This window comes from Hevea brasiliensis, chromosome 1, assembly GCF_030052815.1.
Source record: "Hevea brasiliensis isolate MT/VB/25A 57/8 chromosome 1, ASM3005281v1, whole genome shotgun sequence".
Lineage (NCBI taxonomy): Eukaryota > Viridiplantae > Streptophyta > Magnoliopsida > Malpighiales > Euphorbiaceae > Hevea > Hevea brasiliensis.
The window spans coordinates 88,451,771-88,472,794 of NC_079493.1; the positions used below are offsets into that span (position 1 = coordinate 88,451,771).

At 33.2% G+C, this 21,024-nt stretch overlaps 1 protein-coding gene across 2 annotated transcripts; it reads right to left on the reverse strand.

Annotated features, from left to right (window-relative positions):
• Positions 1 to 980: 980 nt before the first annotated feature.
• On the reverse strand, positions 981 to 20,164 carry LOC110657606 (uncharacterized). 2 transcript variants are annotated; one of them, XM_021814875.2, is made up of 10 exons: positions 19,994 to 20,164; positions 19,840 to 19,898; positions 19,707 to 19,747; positions 19,547 to 19,578; positions 15,951 to 15,979; positions 2,461 to 2,497; positions 2,197 to 2,244; positions 1,830 to 1,906; positions 1,402 to 1,475; positions 981 to 1,324 (listed from the first exon to the last, which is right to left on the reverse strand). In XM_021814875.2, the coding sequence occupies exons 1-10, from the start codon at positions 20,075 to 20,077 to the stop codon at positions 1,305 to 1,307; spliced, it is 501 nt and encodes a 166-aa protein (XP_021670567.1). In that variant the 5' UTR covers positions 20,078 to 20,164; the 3' UTR covers positions 981 to 1,304. The 2 variants fall into 2 exon arrangements, with proteins under 2 accessions (XP_021670567.1, XP_021670565.1); XM_021814873.2 differs by having other exon boundaries at positions 2,188 to 2,244.
• Between the last annotated feature and the right edge of the window lie 860 nt (positions 20,165 to 21,024).

Below are 21,024 nucleotides of genomic sequence, written 5' to 3' on the forward strand. Positions count from 1 at the left end.
ATTATACTTATAATTGACCAATGATTGATATGTTAATAAAGAGGCATTTCATGCTTAGTCATTTAAAAATATTATTTAACCAATTTCATTTCTAATCTACATCTTACTTCCTAATATGCATATATTTCTTATTAATGTTTAGTTTGTAGACTATATAAAAAATAATAATAATAATCCTTATTTTAAGTATAAATATCATGGTTTTGAAATCTGGTTTAGTCCAGTTAATCGAACCATAAAATCCAAGAATCGACCCTTCAAACAGTTTGCTTCACTCTTAAATCCCATGTGATTTCAAAATTAGCAAAAATCCAAAGAATCAGCCAGTCGCCCGGTTTAACGGTTTGAGCGAATTTTTATTAATTTTTTTTATTCACCTAATTTGATAAAAATGATAGTGTTTTAGGAAATTTAAGATTATATAATTGAATTAGAACTGATTTGCATGAGGGAAAAAAATTTGTGGCTTGAATATTTAAACTATAACAATTGTAACTTGAATCTTGTACCATAAAAAAAAAAAATGATTTATGGGTGTATTCATACACTTGTCTACATAATTATTTCTTAAAAATAAAATTTAAAAAATAAATAAAAATAAAAATATTAAAAATAAAAAATATATTTAATACATCCAAAACTTAATTAATTATTGATTCTTGTGTTCATTATGTCAAAAGTCTACCCACCAGCCTCACGCATCATTTCAGAAATTTATTTAACAATGTTTTGTCCCAAATTTTACCCCACTAAATAAATGATATTATTCTATTTGATTCAAAAATTAAATATCCTGACTCTTTAACCTAAATTTTACAATTTTAATGATAGAAAAGAAAATAAAATAAAATTGTCCATTAAATTTTTTTATTTATTTTTAAATTTAATTTTTCATTTTTATTTTAATACCTACATCAATATAGCAATTACTTTTTGTTTCGCTTATTATTTGGTATTGCAAAATAATAATTCTTTTCATATAAAAATAAAATTATTGAGATTCATATATTTATCTTTATTTTAGTGTGTATACATATAACCACTCGTACATATTTCCCCATTGACAAATATTTCTGAATCTGCCACCATGAATGGCTACTCTTCAAATATTTCACAAATCCTTGCAAGAATTGCATTGGCAACAAATAAGAATCTCAATCAATTTAGGTTTTCCATCTGCCATGCACATGAATTAACATACACCAAAGCGTCCCACGATTTGTTACATTATCAAAGACAACAGCAGCTGCTCACCCAATTATTATATCAACATGTACAGGAACTTCACAGCTGCACTGTTGGTTTCATATTCTACAATTGGCAGCTGCATGAAGTGTAGCATTAACAAATCTGACCATTTTTATTAACTATTTCATGTTCATATCAAATTCATCTACTTACTGCAGTAAACAAACTGATTGAGATCAAGAGTAACTCTGCCTTGCTTAGCTGTATCAAATGAATTAAAAAGATTCCTGCAATGAACCAGAAGATAAATTATATTGTTCATTGGCTAGCATATGAAAGGTTGGAATTTATTGCCAAATAAGGTTGCGAGTGTAAAATGGCAGATTTCTATTTCTAGCTCAAGCAGCTTCAATGTCCTGTGAAATTGACATAAGCCATAAAATTTTCATGTGCGCTTGCATCTGGATCATTTGTTTGAATGTAAACTTTAAAGACTGAGGAAACCCATTGTTGTTGGATCCATATTCCATGCAAAGGCACAATTTATCCAAACAAATTTTTTATATCCAATTATCCATAACAAACTTACTGCAGGCTATTCAATGTAATGAATGCACTATGGTGTATCTATGAAAACCCACCGAGCAGACTGCAGAAAGATACAGAGAGAAATAAAGTCATCCAGACGAAATCTTCCGTTCTTCTTTTGGTCAAAGCTCTGAACCATAAATAGGAGTTATCATTATTTACATGTTATAACTAATTAAGGTAAGAACTATTTTCTAGGTCAACAACACATAAATTAAGAATTCAAAATAAGTTAAAAATATATTTACAGAACAGAAATCTCACTGACAATCTAGTTCGATCTATTAGAAGACATTGAATTCACACCATATGACATAAAACCTGATCTTGAAAGAGTGATATGTTTTATCTGATAGATCTTTGTAACATAAATTTATGATCTTAATTACAATATAGAGTTAGAAGCCTTACCTCACAGACCGTGTAAAAAGCTGGAGAGTCTAGCGTGAAACCAATTTTCACCAATGCCTGTAGTCAAGCTTCAATAATGAGAAACCATGTCTTCCATTTCAAAGAAATATCTATTAGCAATCAAAAGTGCGCAAGAAAAATCATAACAAGATTAATATGACAATAAAATTACAAAGTTATTTTAGCAGGATAAATAATGTCATTAATCAGTAATCACTCATGTAAACTTCATTTATTTGGTTGCAACGTAGAAACTATTTCTTCAGAAACCACCTCATACACATCATCAGGAAGAAGATACCCACGATCCCTGTAACAAGTAAAAAGTGAGACTATTAAGATAGCCATAAGTTCACGTCAAATGAATGTTAAGAGTAAAGAACAACGTAACACAATTAGATGGATGATTATACATCAACCAAAATATTGACCCAAACACGAAAATTCTGTCACGAATTATAAGAAGAAATATAGGAATCAGATGTAATGAGAATAAGCATAATTCTAGAAGTCTTAGAAGAGTGCAGACGGGATTAGTTTGGCGGGAGCAGCGAAGGGAGAGCAGCATAAATACTCAGTGCAGCAATATTGTAATTCATTCCAAGAATTATCAAGAATACAACTTCTTCTTCTCCTATTCTATTCTCTCTATCTCTTCTATCTCTCTATCTTCTGTCTTCTATCTCTATTTTCCTGTTCTACTACATTCTTCTCTGTTAGGGATTCATAACCCTAAAATTGGTATCAGAGCTTTGCATCCAAGAAATCAGTGGGCAATTGAGTTTTGGGTGTCGCAATTATGACCAGGTCGGCTGTAGTGAGTCAGGAGATGGCTAGGATTGCACAATTGGAGGTACAAATGAGGAATCTGCAGGAGGCTACTCAGAGGAATATTGATGAATTGAAGTATTTCAAGAAAGAAATGAAGGAAGAATTAAACAAGACTTCTCTGAATAACAATGTTATCCTGGAAGAATTGTGAGCCCTAATAATCACTCGTGGTGGTAAAGAACAAGGGAAGCAGTAGTTCAAGTTAAGAGCAGAGTAAAAAACAGGGGATTACAAGCCAACCCTGTAGTTCCAACGATAGTTACCTGGATCGCGGTACTCTTGAGTCGTGGTACAAGTATAGCATATGCGATACGCTACTTTATGAAATATAAGATATGCATGGAGTAGGCTTAGTTAGTACGCTAATTGGATTTGTGGTACGCTAATTCGGTTTGTAGAGTGCAAATTTTATTGTTTAATATGTAAAATATATTTATATGACAACTTTTAAAAAAAAATTTACTTAGCATAATGTGTAATAAAAAATTAAAATATTAATTTAATAAAAATTTACCAAGAGAGTATTCCTTGGTGCATAATGTTTATGGATGATATTGTTCTGATAAATGGGACGCGAGAATGAATCAACAGTGTTATGGAAAGTCAATCACTATGTTATGGAAAGTCAATCACTATATTATTTCTCTGTATATTTTGTATTCTGTATTCCTATTTAGGATTTCTTATTTAGGATTTCTTCCTAATTAGTAGAACACAATTATAGGAATCAATTGTATATATATACCCATATACAGATTAATTGAAATAAATGAGAATCATCTCTTTCTACATGGTATCAGAGCAGGTCATCAATCTAGGGTGACTATTTGTTCTCACTACCCAGCTCAGGAGAGACCTTGGCCGCGGACCGGCCGTTTCAACCCCGATCAACATCGCCGGCATCGTCTCAACCCCCTCATTCCACCACTGTGTGTTGTTGCCTGATCCAGTATAACCATTAAAGGACTTCTGAGGTTTGGCTCTCAGATCCTATTTTGGTATTTGCTTGATTTGTGATTTTGGGTTATTTTGCTACTATAAGCACTTTGGATTAGCGTTTCGGTTAGTTTTCTTTGTCTCAACAAATGGCAGACAATAAGAATGTTATTTCTGATGTGATTCCGGTGATGACTAAGATCACGGAACACAAACTTAATGGTTCGAATTACATGGAGTGGAGTAAGACTGTTAGGGTCTATTTGCGTAGCATTGATAAGGATGATCACCTTACTAAAGATCCACCCACTGATGATACACGACAAACTTGGCTAAGAGAGGATGCTCGATTGTTTTTGCAGCTTCGGAACTCGATTCATAGTGAGGTAATTAGTTTAATTAATCACTGTGAATTTGTTAAGGAATTGATGGATTACTTAGATTTTCTGTATTCTGGTAAAGGGAATATCTCCCGTATTTATGATGTTTGTAAGGCATTCTACCGTGCTGAGAAAGAGGATAAGTCTCTCACGGCTTATTTTATGGATTTTAAACGGGTATATGAGGAACTTAATGTATTGTTGCCTTTTAGTCCTGATGTGAAAGTTCAGCAGGCCCAATGGGAGCAACTGGCTGTTATGAATTTTCTTGCAGGCCTTCCTTCAGAGTATGAGACTGCTAAATCTCAGATCCTCTCCAGTTCTGAGATTTCCTCTTTGCATGAAACGTTCACACGGGTCCTTCGTACAGAGAGTACTCAATCTTCACAGCCTGCCAGTAGTGCTCTTATTAGCCGTAATCCAAATGGACAACAGGGTAATAGAAGAGGAAGTAGAGGAGGAATTACAGGCAACAGAAGTAATCAGCGTAATAGAGAGACTAGTTCTAATCAGGACTCAAGAGGAGTCATTTGTTATTATTGCCATGAGCCTGGCCATACAAAATATAATTGTCCGCAACTTCAGAGAAAAAATCAGCGATCACAGATGGCAAATATGGCGTGAGAGAATTCTCTGATATCTTCCTCTCGAAAACTATTTTGGTATCTACAGAGGATTTTGCACAATTTTCCCAGTATCAGGCATCTCTAAAGCCTACCAGTTCCCCTGTCACTGCGATCGCTGAGTCAGGTAAATCCACTACATGCCTTGTGTCTTCTTCATCCAAATGGGTTATTGATTACGTACGACGGATCACATGACAGTAATTCTAGTCTTCTATCCGCTTTTCAGTCTAATCTCACTTCCTCTCATTACTTTAGGCGATGGTTCTACTTCTTGTGTCATGGGTTAGGCTGAATCGAACCCGACTTCGTCAATTTCTTTGTCTTCTGTTTTGTGTCTACCAAAATTCTATTTTAATCTACTTTTTGTTAGTAAACTTACTCGTACCTTAAATTGTTCTGTTTCCTTTTTTTCTGACCAGTGTTTGTTTCAGGATCTTACGACGAAGCAGATTATTGGTAGAGGACGCGAGTCAGGTGGTCTCTACATTCTGGAAAATCATGTACCGAGGTCGCTTGTTTGCTCCAGTACCTTAACATCTCTTGAAGCTCATTGTAGATTGGGTCATCCTTCTTTGTCTACCATGAAGAAGTTGTGTCCTCAATTTCAGTCTTTATCAATACTAGAATGTGAGTCGTGTCAGTTTGCAAAACATCATCGTTTGCCTTCTGTGTCTAGAGTCAATAAACGGGCTTCATCTCCTTTTGAGTTAGTTCATTCTGATGTTTGGGATCCTTGTTCTGTTACATCTAAAACTGGATTTCGTTATTTTGTTACTTTTATTGATGATTACTCTCGTGTTATCTGGTTATATTTAATGAAGAATCGTTCTGAGTTGTTTTCTATCTTTTGTGCTTTTTGTAATGAAATCAAAACTCAATTTAATATTTCTGTGCGCATATTAAGAAGTGACAATGCCAAAGAATACTTTTCAGCACAATTTCAGCCTTATATGACACAAAATGGCATTTTTCATCAGTCTTCCTGTGTGGATACCCCATCCCAAAATGGCGTGGCCGAAAGAAAAAATCGTCATCTTCTTGAGGTAACTTGTACTCTTCTTTTTCAGATGAAAGTACCTAAACACTTTTGGGCGGATGCAGTTTCTACGGCATGTTTTTTGATCAATCGTATGCCGTCTTCTGTCCTTAATGGGAATATTCCTTATACTACTTTGTTTCCTACAAAATCTTTGTTCCCTATTGAACCCCGTATTCTTTGTTGTACCTGTTTTATGCGTGATGTTCGTCCACAGGTTACTAAATTGGATCCAAAATCTCTCAAATGTGTCTTCCTTGGGTACTCCCGACTCCAAAGAGGGTACCGTTGTTTCTCTCCTACTCTTAATCATTATCTTGTTTCTGCAGATGTCACATTTTTTGAGTCCACTCCATTTTTTCCTCCATCATCTGTGTATGAGAGTCAGGGGGAGGAGGATGATCTCTTAATATATACTATCCAACCAATGTCTAGTCCTCTCCCACAGCCTGTTCCTTCTGTCTCTAGACCTACTCGACCTCCCGTTGTTCATGTTTATTCCAGGAGATTGGAGATTCCTGACTCAGATCCTCCACCAGCTACTTCGTTGGGAGATCTTGTACCTCATACTGATCATGATTCTGATCTAGACTTACCCATTGCTCTTCGTAAAGGTAAACGTTCATGTACTTACCCTATCTCTTCTTTTGTTTCTTATAATCAATTGTCTTCTTGTTCTCGGTGTTTTGTTACTTCTTTAGACTCTGTTCCTATCCCTAATACTGTTGATGAGGCACTGTCTCATCCTGGCTGGTGTGATGCTATGAAAGAGAAAATGGAGGCTTTAGATGCTAATGGTACATGGGAACTATTGCCTTTGCCCACTGGTAAGAAAGCTATTGATTGTAAATGGTTATATACAGTAAAGGTAAATCCTGATGGTTCTGTGGCTAGGTTAAAAGCACGCCTTGTAGCAAAAGGATATGCTCAGACATATGGGGTTGATTACTCTGATACTTTTTCTCCTGTAGCTAAACTTACTTCTATTCGCTTGTTTATCTCTTTAGCAGCTACATATGATTGGCCCCTGCATCAATTGGATATCAAGAATGCTTTCCTTCATGGTGATCTTCAGGAGGAGGTGTATATGGAGCAACCACCTGGGTTTGTTGCTCAGGGGGAGTTGGGTAAAGTTTGTAGGCTTCGGAAGTCTCTTTATGGCTTGAAACAAAGTCCTAGGGCATGGTTTGGGAGATTCAGTGAAGCAGTACAGGAATTTGGTATGCAAAAGAGTAAGTGTGATCACTCAGTATTTTATAGGCAATCTGAGGCTGGTCTAATTTTCTTAGTAGTCTATGTGGATGACATTGTCATCACTGGGAGTGACTCTGCAGGTATTTCATCTCTTAAAACCTTCCTCCAAACTGGTTTGGACCAAAGACTTGGGATTGTTAAAGTATTTCTTGGGTATCGAAGTTATGAGAAGTAAGAAGGGTATTTTCTTGTCTCAAAGAAAATATGTCCTCGATCTATTGACAGAGACAGGAAAATTAGGTGCTAAGCCTTGTAGCGCACCAATGACTCCAACTTTACAATTGTTAGCAGGGGATAGTGAGTTGTTTGAAGATCCAGAGAGATACAGGAGATTGGTAGGAAAATTGAACTACCTTACAGTCACTCGTCCTGACATTGCTTATGCCGTTAGTGTGGTAAGTCAGTTTATGTCTTCCCCAACTGTTGCTCATTGGGAAGCCTTGGAACAAATCTTGTGTTATCTGAAGGGCGCTCCAGGAAGAGGTTTCTATATGGTAATCATGGGCATTTGAATGTTGAATGTTTTTCAGATGCCGACTGGGCTGGATCTAAGGTTGACAGGAGGTCAACTACTGGATATTGTATTTTTATTGGAGGAAATTTGGTGTCTTGGAGAAGCAAGAAACAGAGTGTAGTTTCTCGATCTAGTGCTGAATCCGAATACAGAGCTATGGCATCATCAGTATGTGAGGTAATGTGGATACTTCAATTACTAGATGAGACAGGTTTTAAGATCTCCCTGCCTGCAAAATTGTGGTGTGATAATCAAGCTGCTCTTCATATTGCTTCTAATCCGGTGTTTCATGAGTGGACCAAACATATTGAGATTGATTGTCACTTTATTCGTAAAAAGATTCAACAACAGATCATCTCAACAAGACACATAAAAACTGGAGAGCAGTTAGGAGATATTTTCACGAAAACTCTGAATGGAGCTAGAATTGACTACATTTGTAACAAGTTGGGCATGATTAACATCTATGCTCCAACTTGAGGGGGAGTGTTATGGAAAGTCAATCACTATGGAAAGTCAATCACTATATTATTTCTCTGTATATTTTGTATTCTGTATTCCTATTTAGGATTTCTTATTTAGGATTTCTTCCTAATTAGTAGAACACAATTATAGGAATCAATTGTATATATATACCCATTTACAGATTAATTGAAATAAATGAGAATCATCTCTTTCTACAAATAGAAAGATAGAGCTTTGAAGAAATACAGTAGAGTTAAAGGGCTTTAAGTTAAGTAGAACGAAGACAGAATACATGCATTGCAAGCTCAGTGAAGGCCAAACTAGTGATAGGGAAGGAGTTAGTTTGGATGGAGTGGTACTGTCCCAAAGTAATCACTTCAAATATCTCGGCTCAGTCCTTCAAGTAGATGGGGGATGTGAGGAGGATGTTAGTCATAGGATTAAAGCCGGATGGTTGAAGTGGAAACGTGTCACGGGAGTTTTATGTGATCGCAAGATTCCCAATAAGTTGAAAGGAAAATTTTACCGTACAGTCATACGACCGACTATGTTATATGGTAGTGAGTGTTGGGCACTGAAAGAGTCGTATGCATCTAAGATAAGAGTTGCATAGATGAGAATGTTAAGGTAGATGAGTGGTCATACTAGACTAGATAAAGTCCGTAATGAGAGTATTAGAGAAAAGGTAGGAGTGGTGCCAATTGAGGATAAGTTGAGAGAAGGGAGATTGAGGTTGTTTGGTCATGTGAAGCGTAAACATACGGAGACTCCAGTTAGATAAGTAGAGCACATTAGGTTAGAGGATAGAAAGAAAAAAACGGGTAGACCTAAATTGACTTGGAGGAGAGTAGTACAACATGACCTAGAAGCATTACACATTTCTGAGGATTTAACCCAAAATCGTTTAGAGTGAAGAAAGCGAATCCATATAGCTGACCTCAAATTTTTGGGATAAAGGTTAATTGAGTTGATTTTAGTATTAATTTAATAAAAATAAGTAATTAATATAATATTTTTAATATAATCCGATATTATCCATTCAAAATTTAAAAATCATTTTATTATTATGATTAATTATTAAAATAATATAATTTTAAATATTTAAAAATTTAAGTAGTAATTACTAATATTTATATTTTCTAAACACTCTTCCCTTTTCAATAATAAATTAGTCAAAAATATTTACTATATATTAAAACTTTCTCAAAACCCATAGTCCTACCTACCCACTAAAAGAGGAAAGACCAATCTTTCATTTAGCCACAGAAAGGACAAAGTCAAAAGAGCCACATTTTGTCCCTAGCGCCCTTTCTTCTTCCTCTTGCATCAGCCTGTGATTTTTATTTCTTCTCATCACTACTTCTACTGCTGCTTTCTCTTCTTGTGCACAGGTTACTGATTTATTCATCTATGTCTACCTTTCTCTTTCTTCTTCTCCTTTTTTTTTTCTATCTTTACTTTCTTACCGAAGCCACAATTTGAACATCTCAGATCGCGTCCCTTACCAATTTGGAATACAAACATTCTGCGAATTGGAACGCATGACCCAGATCTTGGTACCGATAGGAGGCTAATGAATCTGGTATCTATGGTTCCAACAGCACTTGTAATTCAATCAATCCTTGTAATCCAGTCAGTTCCTGTGGATAATAGGGGTTTATTACCTAAGCCTAACATAGAAGGTATGTCTCAATTGTTGCCTAAGATTGAGTTAGTTACTTTTGAAGTTAAAGAACCTAGAGCTTGGTTGAGGAAGTGTGAAGTTTTTTAGGTGCATAAGGTGCCTAAAGATCAAAGGGCAGAATTAGCAAGACTATTTCTTTTAGATAAGGATGATGCTATTAGTAGTATGCCCTAAAGCATATCATGAAATTTATATCTTGTAAAATTTTATTCCCTTTTAATGGCATTTATATTTTCTTTTAATATAAATTGTTTATATTTAATTGAAAATATCCTTTAACAGCTTATTAGATGTTCCATTCTTAAGATGTTAAGAATATGAGTGATGAAATATTCTAGTATAAGTGTTATAAATTTTGATTCTCAATCTAGAATACCTCATTCGACATGATTTATCCAGATGGATTGTCACCCTTATTTGTTTCCATGGATTAGTATGAGATACTAATGAGATGGAATGGTAAGTCTCATACCATATGAGAAACATGGTGGACACTTATGAAATAAGTAGACTGAACCAATGATACAAATATGATATATACATGGAATTTACTCTTATCAATACCTTATCATATAGATCATAATAGTGCATATAATCTCTTGACTTGAGATAACATGGTTATTTTGTATATAAGTAATTTGAGTTTTATACCACTTACATACTCGTACTAGGTAGGAGTATACGGGTGTGTGTTGGCTCCGACTAGTTATATATAGAGATAGGTGTTTAGTCAAGATAGGATCCGTTACCCTAAGTAAATAGAGATAAAATCCTATGTCCATTTAAATTATTCTTGATAAGCCAAGTTCCTGACCAGGACAGATAGACTTAGTTACAAAGAGTTTCTGATTGAAAAGTCTTATTAATCAAGAATTAGAATTAAAATAAGGACATATGATTCTAAGTAATAAGAGTTTGATATAAACCATGACTCTAGTTAGAATTGAGATTTTGTAACGGAGAAATTTTAGTGCATGGTATGTATGATAAAGGTTCATGACTTAAGGATTAATTCATAACTGATTGGGTAGTCATAATACACTATGTTAAGTGTCAATCATGATTTATGAGAACTAAAAATGAAAAAGAAAATTTTATTTTAAGTATGAAATAGTTCCAATAATATTAAAGAGTTGATATTATTCTCATTGCCAATTAGTGATGAACCTAGAAAATCATACACATAAGAACAACATAATACACATAAGAACAACATAATCAAAGCACAATTAATTTGATTAATTGATTAAATTGTTTAATTAATTAATCAAATTAATATTTCTTTTAGTTTGCAATTAAATTGGAAAGTCTCTAGCATGACTTGAAACTAAATTTATTTATAGAAAGTATTCAAGTAAATATTTAAATTGTTTAAATATAAACTTGATTAATTTTTCATAAGGTAAGAAAAAGAAATTAATTTGGTTATTTTGACTTAATTTGACTTGGTCAAAGGAGAGAGAAAGGGGTGGCTTTTCCATAATACTTTTAATTAAAATTTTGATTTCCTAATTATCTCATTTTGACAAATGGCCTAATAAGAATTAGAAAACTCATTTCATTATGGAATTGAATTTGGACACTTGTAAAATTATTTATAATTAGGGAAATTAAAATATTTAAAAGTAAGAAAGGAGAAAAGAAATATCATCTTCTTCTTCCTTTTGGCCGTCCACTTTCTCTCTCCCAAAACACCAAAATTTCATCTTCTTCATTCTTTGAATCCCTTATTCAAGAGAGATCAACTGTTGTAACTCTTGAATTAAAAGTTGAGAAAATGTTATTCTTCACTTACATAAGATTAAACCTTGAAAAACCTAAACTCCTTATTTGTGCAACCTTGGCCGAATCAAAAGGAAGTGCAAAAGAGATTTTTGGTTCATTCAAGATAATTTTGATCAAGTTGTTTGTGTGGACAAGCTGGAAGATCAACAATTGGTGATCTTCACTACCTAGATTAGGTGTTGTAATTTGATTCTGCGCCTTAAGGGTAAAATCCTTAAACTTTAATTGTTAATTTTTAAGGCTTGTGTTTCTTAATGGCAATTAAGTATGTTAGCAATTAAAATATAATCTCGTGTTGCATGAAATCCTAGGTATGAGAAATTTTAAATTGCTAATTTTACACCCCTTGGTGTTATTTTCTTTCAATTGGTATCAGAACCACCCTAATTTACCATTAGGAAACTTAATTTGCCACCCTAATATTAGGCCTTACAAATATCCCCATTATTAGAAGGCAGAGATTGAAAAATTGATAAAAGATATGCTCTCTTCTTCCATCATTCAAACTAGCACTAGCCCCTGTTCTTTTAGTTAAGAAGAAAGATGGGACACGGAGAAGACTTAATAACTTGACAATTAAAAATAAGTTTCCAATCCCTATTATTGATGATTTGCTAGATGAATTGAATGGGGTTGTGATCTTTTCTAAGTTAGATTTGAGGGCTGGTTACCATCAAATAAGGATAAAGGTGGAGGATATTCCAAAGACTGCTTTTAGGACACACCGTGGGCATTTTGAATTTAAAGTGATGCTTTTTGGGCTCACTAATGACCCTGCTACATTTCAAGCCTTAATGAATCACATTTTCCAACCCTTCTTGAGGAAATTTGAACTGCTATTTTTTTATGATATATTAGTTTATAGCAGGGATATGGGGAGTCATTTGGAGCATTTGGAACAAGTGTTTAAGGTGTTGCAGGCCCAAAAGGGTTATACTAAACAGTCTAAATATTTCTTTGGGCAAACAGAAATTGAATATCTTGGGCATATCATCTCAAGGCAGGGGGTTGCTACTGATCCAAAGAACTTACTGCTATGGTAAACTGGCCTGTTCCTACTTCAGTCAAAGATCTCTAGAGTTTTTTGAGACTTACAAGCTATTATCAGAAATTTATCAGGAATTATGGGGTTATCTGTTAGCCTCAAAATGATTTATTGAAGAAGGATTCATTTCATTAGAATGCTATTGCTCAAAAGGCTTTAGAAAAGCTTAGGGAATTGATGTCTACAATTCAAGTTTTAGCTCTACCGGATTTTTCTAAGCCATTTGTAATTGAGACAGATGCTAGTAATTGGAGAATAGGAGCAATGTTGCAACAGCAAGGGCATCCTATTGCCTTCATTTCTAAGGCTTTTGGGCCTAGGAGTAAGGCTTTATCTGTGTATGAGAAGAAATTGTTAGCTATCAATTTTGCAATAAGTAAATGGAGACATTACTGAGAACAAGGTCAGTTCTTTATCAAAACTGATCATGAAAGTATTAAATACTTACTGGAGCAGAGGTTACATACTAATTTATAGCAAAGGGGCATTTGTAAGTTGTTGGGATTGGACTATAAGATACTGTATAGAAAGGGAATTGAAAATAAGGTAGCAGATGCTTTGTCAATAAGGCCTGCAGACTTCCATTCTTGTGCTATTCAATCTGTGGTAGTTCCTACTTGGATGCAGCAATTGGTGGAGAGTTATGAAGAGGACGATAAAGTGAGAGTTAATTCAAAAGCTCTCTTTGGACCCTAATGCTGTTGCAAGCTATCAGTTGAAGAATGGTGTGCTCTATTACAACCATAGGCTGTATGTAGGGAATTCTACAGCTTTGAAGCATACCTTGTTGCAAACTTATCATAATTCAACTGTGGGAGGACATTCAGGGGTTAATGTCACTTATTTGAAATTGAAGAGGTATTTCTTTTAGCCTGGTATGTTGAAAGAGGTGATGGAATTGATAAAGTCTTGTGATGAATATGCAAAATGTAAGGGTGAAACATGCCCTTATCCAGGGAAGTTACAACCTCTTCCCATTCCTTCCCAAGCTTGGTGGGAAATTTCTATGGACTTTATTAAGGGTTTCCCAAAGTCAAGAGGTAAAGACACTATTTTGGTAGTAGTTTGCAGCTTAACAAAGGTGGAATACTTTATCTCTCTATCACATCCTTATATAGCAGCATCAGTAGCTCAAGTTTTTCTAGACATTGTCTTTAAACTTCACGGGGTTCCTCAAGTAATTACTTCAGACGAAGATAAAGTCTTCACTAGTCTATTTTGGCAGGAATTATTCAAGCGTTTAGGGTTTAAATTGGATATGAGTTCAACTTATCACCCTCAATCAGATGGCCAAACTGAGAGGGTGAACCAGAGTATTGAAGCCTATCTAAGATATATGGTTCACTTGAAACCTGCAACATGGGTGGACTGGTTATCCCTAGCAGAGTGGTGGTATAATTCCTCATTTCATAGTGCTATCAAAATGTCACCTTTTGATGCCCTATATGGGTATGCCCCTCAATTCTTGCCCATGTTCCCTTTTGATGGTGTGAAGATAGGAGCTGTAGACACCTTTATCAATGACATGCAGCAGCTTAGCTCTCTTCTCAAGGCCAATTTACAACAGGCTCAGAACAGGATGAAGCAACAAGCTGACAAGGGCAGATTTGAAAAGGAATTCTCTGTTGGAGATTGGGTATATCTAAGATTGCAAACCTATAGACAAACCTCAGTGGCACTAAGGCAGAATTTGAAATTATCTACCAAATTTTATGGGCCATTTCAGGTAATTGCTAGGGTGGGCAAGGTGGCTTACAAGTTACAATTGCCATCTTTTTCTACAATTCATCCTATTTTTCATGTTTCAATGTTGAAAAGAAAGATTGGTGAGGGGGTTACTTCAATTACTAATTTGCCAATTCTATGAGAAGACCAGTTTGTAGCTTTTCCTGAGAAGGTATTGCATACTAGAGTGGTTCCTAAGGGAGATCAGAAGGTGGAATAGGGACTCATTAAGTGGTTTCAATTGCCTAAAGAGGATGCCACCTGGGAAGATAAAAGTTCTATCACTGCTTAATTTCCAAAACAACCACTTTCTTGGAGACAAGAAAGTGCTAAAGGAGGGGGCATTGTCACATACTATAGAAGAAAGTATAATAGTAATAGGAAGGGGAATATTGGAAGGAAAGAAAGCTAGAGTGTATAACTGATTCTGTAATAGATTTGGTTTGACTTTAGAGAAGTAGTTGTTGAGTTTGAGATATAAATTCTCAAACAAGCTAATCTTGTATTTTCATTCAAGAATATCAAAGAAATAATACTTCTCAATTCTCTCTCAACTATTTCTCTATTTTCTCTCTCCCTCTTCCTTTTCTAATTCTTTCCCTACTTCTCCTATAATTCTCTGTTAGGGTTCCCTAACCTTAACAGAGTGGCATGATGTAGGGGCTCATATGGAAGAGTTGAGGGAAATAGAAGATACTACTTTGTCTGTTCAAGCCCTAGAAGGTAGTCCTGAGACAGAAACTATAAGGATGTTGGGCATTCATAAGAATAGACAACTAGTGGTCTTGATTGATAGTGGTCGTATTACTAGTTTCTTGGATAAGAAAGTGGCTCAAGAGTCAAAGTTGGATTTAGTGCAGTTTCCTACTACTACAGTGCAGTAACTGTAGCTGATGAGCGCAGTAACTGTAGCTGATGAGCGCAGTAACTGTAGCTGATGAGTGCAGTAACTGTTGTGAACACAAATGTCAGCAATTTAGGTGGAAAATACAGCACTATGAGTTTAATTTTGATTTTAGAATACTGGAGGTGGGAGGATTTGACATAATATTGGGGGCAGACTGGTTGAGAAATCACAATCCAGTGCTTTTTTCAAGCATTAAAATAATAATACTAATAAAAAATTGAAACATACTTAGCATTTCAGACAATCAATAGTGATGATATATTTGTTACCAATGAACTGCCAGGAGCCAAATGTAACATTGACCAAAACTGATGAGAAATCATGGCGACGTGAACTACAGAACCTTCAGAAAGCAACGTTTGACTAACAAATTCTAACTATCAATTCAAAATCAAAGATAATTACAATATCTATAGGTATTTGTATGCCTTCAAAAGGCAAGAGTAATTAGAGCCATAAAAAGAGAAGGAAAATGGTTGCCATGACTAAGGATATAAGTACCTAAACTAGTTTATGTTGGCATTTTTATGAGATTAGAGATAAAATTAAGTTTCATTTCAAAAATACTAAATTACCTCTCTAGGTCTGAGAAGGCATGTTGAACCTGCAAAGAAATAGAAAAAAATATATATATATTTGTGAAATTCAAATAGAAAATCACAAAATCTTGAAGATATGCTTCATTCTTCATTAAGAAGATATATATAATGAAAAGATAATTGATTTTTCAGCCGCCCCAAAAAAAAAAAAAAAAAAAGAGTAAAAACAATAAATAATATGCATTGACCTTTTGCTCAACAAAGAACTTCTCATCGAAACAACAAAAGGGTTGAAATAAATGCATAAAGCTTCAGTTTGCATATCATTAACATCCCCAAACAAAAGCTCTGTAGAACAGTCGAAGTGCTATGTTGAGGTGGATCAGCCACCAATTTCGTTCACTTTTCAACAGATGCTTTTTCTACTCATCAAGGCAGCTTCCAATAGAGAACCAATTGACTATGACTGCACTATATACACCTATTATCAACATATTGCCATATATAGCATCTGTATTCACTGTTCTTACTGTCAATGGCCTGGCGCAGTTGTCCAAAGGATCAACACTCCATGTGTTAAATTATCATGGAACCCATAATTAAGAGACTTCTCAAATAGAATCATAAGATGCTTTAATAGTGTTGGCCCATTCAAACCTTTTAACATTTAAAATCCATTTATCCTCTTGTTTTGAAAAGAAATTCCTATGCTTGACTAATGTTTAATCCGGCCCAGACTAAAGAAAGTCTTCATGAAATCTATGAATAGCTTTTGCCAACTGAAAGGTGGAAAAATATTGGCAAAGATAAAGGAAGAGATATGTCAAGGCTTAAATCAAGTTAGGCACATAAAAGATGACACCAAGGTTTTGGTAAAGGGAGAGAACATTAAAGAAAGGTGAAAATAAGAGAATGTACATTTAGCTTACAGATGTTTATCCTAGGCTATTTGATGTAGGAAATCTTAGAGATTTTAGGACTACTTATTTTAGAAGAAAATATAGAATGTAATAGTCTATTTTATCTAAAAATTTTATTTCTATTTAACTAGAATTTTTATTTGATTTGTAATTTTGATTCCTAATTAGAACTGGATTACGTTTCTAATCATAATGTAATTAGGGGTCACAAAAACTCTAAAAATAGGGCCTAGGATCTCCATGGATTTAAATCGCAGTCATGGATTATGGAAGTAGGCCTGTAATAGCCATAACATAATGGTAATGGCCTATTGCTATGAAAACTTTTTTTTTTTTAAGAAAATGGCAAAATTCCTAAAATGAATAGATATTTAAAGATAAAACTAAACTAAGATAAACAATTAAATAATAAACATAAACACATCAAATAAAGACATTAAATCCATGGAGATTAAAAATAGACAATAACCTATAGATTAGGCAAACTAAATTTATTTGTATTAAATTTTACCTAGCCCTAGTCTAAATTTATACTTACAAAACATTAATGAAGCCTAAAACTTTTTTTTTTATGTTATTTTCCAAAGATTTATTATTTTACTAAAAATAATTCCAAAAATAGCTAAAAATTAGGGAAAAAATAGACAATAACCTATAGATTAGGCAAACTAATACTTCATAATATAAATTTCATAAACAATCTAATATAAAATATAATTTTCTACAACAAATGAGCAAAAACACTAATAACAAATAATTCACCCTTTACAAAATATGGATGCAGAAAAGTGATTAATTACTCTCTTTCACTCTAAATAAAACTTCACTAATTGATGATCTTAGCTCAAGTAATGAATATTTGTAAATGATAAAAAAACAAATTGAAAGAAATAGAAGGGTAAGTGTAGAAACCAGAAAGAAAGAACTTGTGTTCACGTGAATAATGATCGTTACCATAACTTAACAGTCAATAATGGCAGTTAACGTTATGCAATAGACGTAATGACCATTACCAATACCAAGTTTTTTGTTGTTGTTATTGACATGGCTAACAATACCCCCCACCAACCACACCCCCTTCCCTTCCCCTTCTCCTCAAACACCTATATTTAGCAACCCTTATTTAAAATCATGCTAGGATCTCTGCATAATTAGATGTTTTATTATGATTTTTTACTATTGTTTTGAGCTAATAAATTGAGAATGTGTTTCTCTTTCATTTGAGAATTTGTTTCTCACTCTCAAACACCCAATACCTATTGGTTCTGCATCAATACTACTATGGCAATCATCTATTAAAATTCTATAAACTGCCAACTAATATACTTATAGTTACTACCATTTAATTTTTACAGCACTCAAAGGCTCTAAACACCTCCTAGTAAGGATGATTTGGTACATGTAATTTTTAAAATTATGCCAAAATTCAGCAAAGTTTGTTGCCCAAAAATTGGACATTTCCCCTGTTAAAGGCAAGGAAATTTATACAATAATACCACAGCCCTTAATGGGCACATAAACAAATCAGTTTATTTTTAAGTTATCTTCCTATCTATCTCTAATTATTATTAATCGGACTGCACGAAAGGGATGAGTTGAGTTGCTTGATATTCAATCAACAGCACTAATTATGAAATTGTATGATATATTCTATGTTAGATTTTAACTACCAAGTTGAGGATCTATATAGAAAATTCAAAATACAGTAAATTTGTAATGTGAGGAGAATTTTTGAATTGGATAGACAAAAGATAAAAAATTTTAAACATTAGATTTTATCCTATAGATTATCAAGTTAACCAGGAAGGTTAACTGGTTTCAGGTCACATATATCTTTTGTATGGAGGAGAGGGGCGTGAAATTTAATGGTATAAGCTATTTTGATGGACTCTTTAATTTTAACTGAATAGAAAACCTAGCAGATCTTAGTATTATATTGGAAAAAAGAATGCTAATTACACTAAGAGGATTAGAACATCAGAAGTCAAGGTAGCATTAGAGAATATGAAAATGGGTAAAGCATGTGAGTCCAATGGAATACCAATTGAAGTTTATTAGCATATTGGGGAGGTAGGATTGATAGATTGAATATCATCAATAGAATGTGCTTGGCTTTTTCCCCCTTTCTAGCAAGACCCTCTATTCCCAAGACAAACATGTATGCATGAGATCAACAAGTCATAGCTTTCTGCCTGCACAGAAATACCATTTGCCATTACCTAGAACTTGATAGCAACTATAAATTTTGCTTAGGAACCAGGGTAAAAGAAAGGAGAGTTCACTTGGACCAAATGCCCAACTTTCTTGCACAAATAAATATTACCCAAGGTAAAGTGATAAAAGGAAGAAGAATTTGCTTCAGCCAAAAAGCCACTATTTCTCAAAAAGCAAAAACTTCAACCATATCAATTATCATTTCAACTCAAGTGTTTCTGCAAGACCAGTTAGTCTCTGTCTTCATTAACAGAAATCATCTCCCTGAACAAGTGTAGTTTTACAAAATATTGTAGAATCCAACATATAACTTTAGTACTTAAACTCTAAGCAGGTTTACAAAATATCATAGAAAAGAAAGTAACATTCGGTGCGTATATGAGTGCAGATAGCAAACTATAGTTTCATTTAATAATTTTCAATCTCTCTCTCTCTCTCTCTCTCTCTCTCTCTCTCTCTATTGGAATGGAAGAAAGAGTTGATCATAAATGCACTAACCTTTAGAAGGAACTTATTAAGGGCCACAAATTCTGAAAAAAAAAAAAAAGGAAGAGAGAGAGAGGCGGGGAATTTAATCAAATAAAAAAATAAAAATTGAAGGAACACAAAATGGAATCTTAATATAATTTTGATATTTACAAATAGGCAAATAACATACCTTCAAAGCTCATAGTCCCATTTCTATCAAAATCATACATCCTGCTAAAACAAGAATCAAGCTTTCAAGCATATATTTCAATATATAATCTAAACAGAGAAAGAACAGTAAGAATTGAAAGGGAAAAGAAGACCTGATCATTTGTTGGACAATAGAGAGAGGAAATTGGAGATTACCAACGGCTAAAGCACTCTGCTAGTGAAGGGAAAGATCAGAATTAACTGGAAATTTAAAAAAAAAAAAAAAAAAAAAAAAAAAAGCTCAAATAAAATCGAGAGAGAAAGGACCATGAGCTGAGTTGCAGTGATGCTTCCGGTTTTCTCCGAGTCGACTCGCTCGAACCACTCTCGCAGAATCGTCGTGTTCTCCATTTTCCTGCACCAAATTAGGAACCTAGTCAAATAGCCGTTCTTTTGTTTTTTAATTGGTGACAGAAAAGGGTGAGGGTGCGGGTGCAGGTGCAGGTGCAGCGGTTTTTTGGTTTATATTTTTTATTTTTTTTATAACTTTTTTAACCTCTGCTTATTGGGGAGAAAAAGGGAAAAAATTATTTTTTAAATTTATTTATTTATTTATTTATGTATATCTATATTTATATTATAAATAAAAATATTAAAGGAGAGAAAATATTGATTTTACTCAAATTATTTTTTATTATTGATAGTATTTATAATTTTATTTTTATTATTTAATTTAATTTAAAAATTTTTATAAATTTTAAATTTTTATAACTTAAAGTTTAATTATTTATATAATTTTAAAGTTTATATAAATATAAATTTTTTAATTCTACTATTATTTAAATTCTACTTAATTAAGTTTTTATTATAATATAATTTAAAATAAAATTTTATAAAAATATTTTCATAATTTTTATTATTTATAAAAAATAGGAAATATTTTTTATATAAATAATTTTTAATGAATATTAATAAATTTTTATCTCTATCTTAACTTAAAAAAAATATTTTAATAGAATAATATTTAAATTTATGTAAAAGAGAAAAAAATCATTTTTATCAATTAAATATATAAATTTTTTTATTAATTTTTAAAATTTTTTTAATTTAATTTCTTATAAATATATTAAGAAAATACTTCATATAAAATAAATTTATATTTTTATTTATAGATATATTTCTAAAATTTTTAATTATTGATTAATATAAAGGTTAATACATTTTTGGATAAGCTATATATATAAAGAAAAATAGTATAAAAAATTAATATTCATTTATTTATAAAACAAATTTAACTATAATATGCAATATATAATAAAATTATATGAATCTAAAATTTTTAAATAATGTATAATTTT

Excerpts from the sequence above, each read along its gene's own strand:
- LOC110657606 (XM_021814873.2), bottom strand. The coding sequence starts at position 20,077 with ATGGAGAACACGACGATTCTGCGAGAGTGGTTCGAGCGAGTCGACTCG. Across the intron at positions 19,579-19,706 it reads TGGGACTATGAGCTTTGAAG|AATTTGTGGCCCTTAATAAG; the intron begins GTATGTTATTTG and ends TTTTTTTTTCAG. Across the intron at positions 2,245-2,460 it reads TTCCTGATGATGTGTATGAG|GCATTGGTGAAAATTGGTTT; the intron begins GTGGTTTCTGAA and ends GCTTGACTACAG.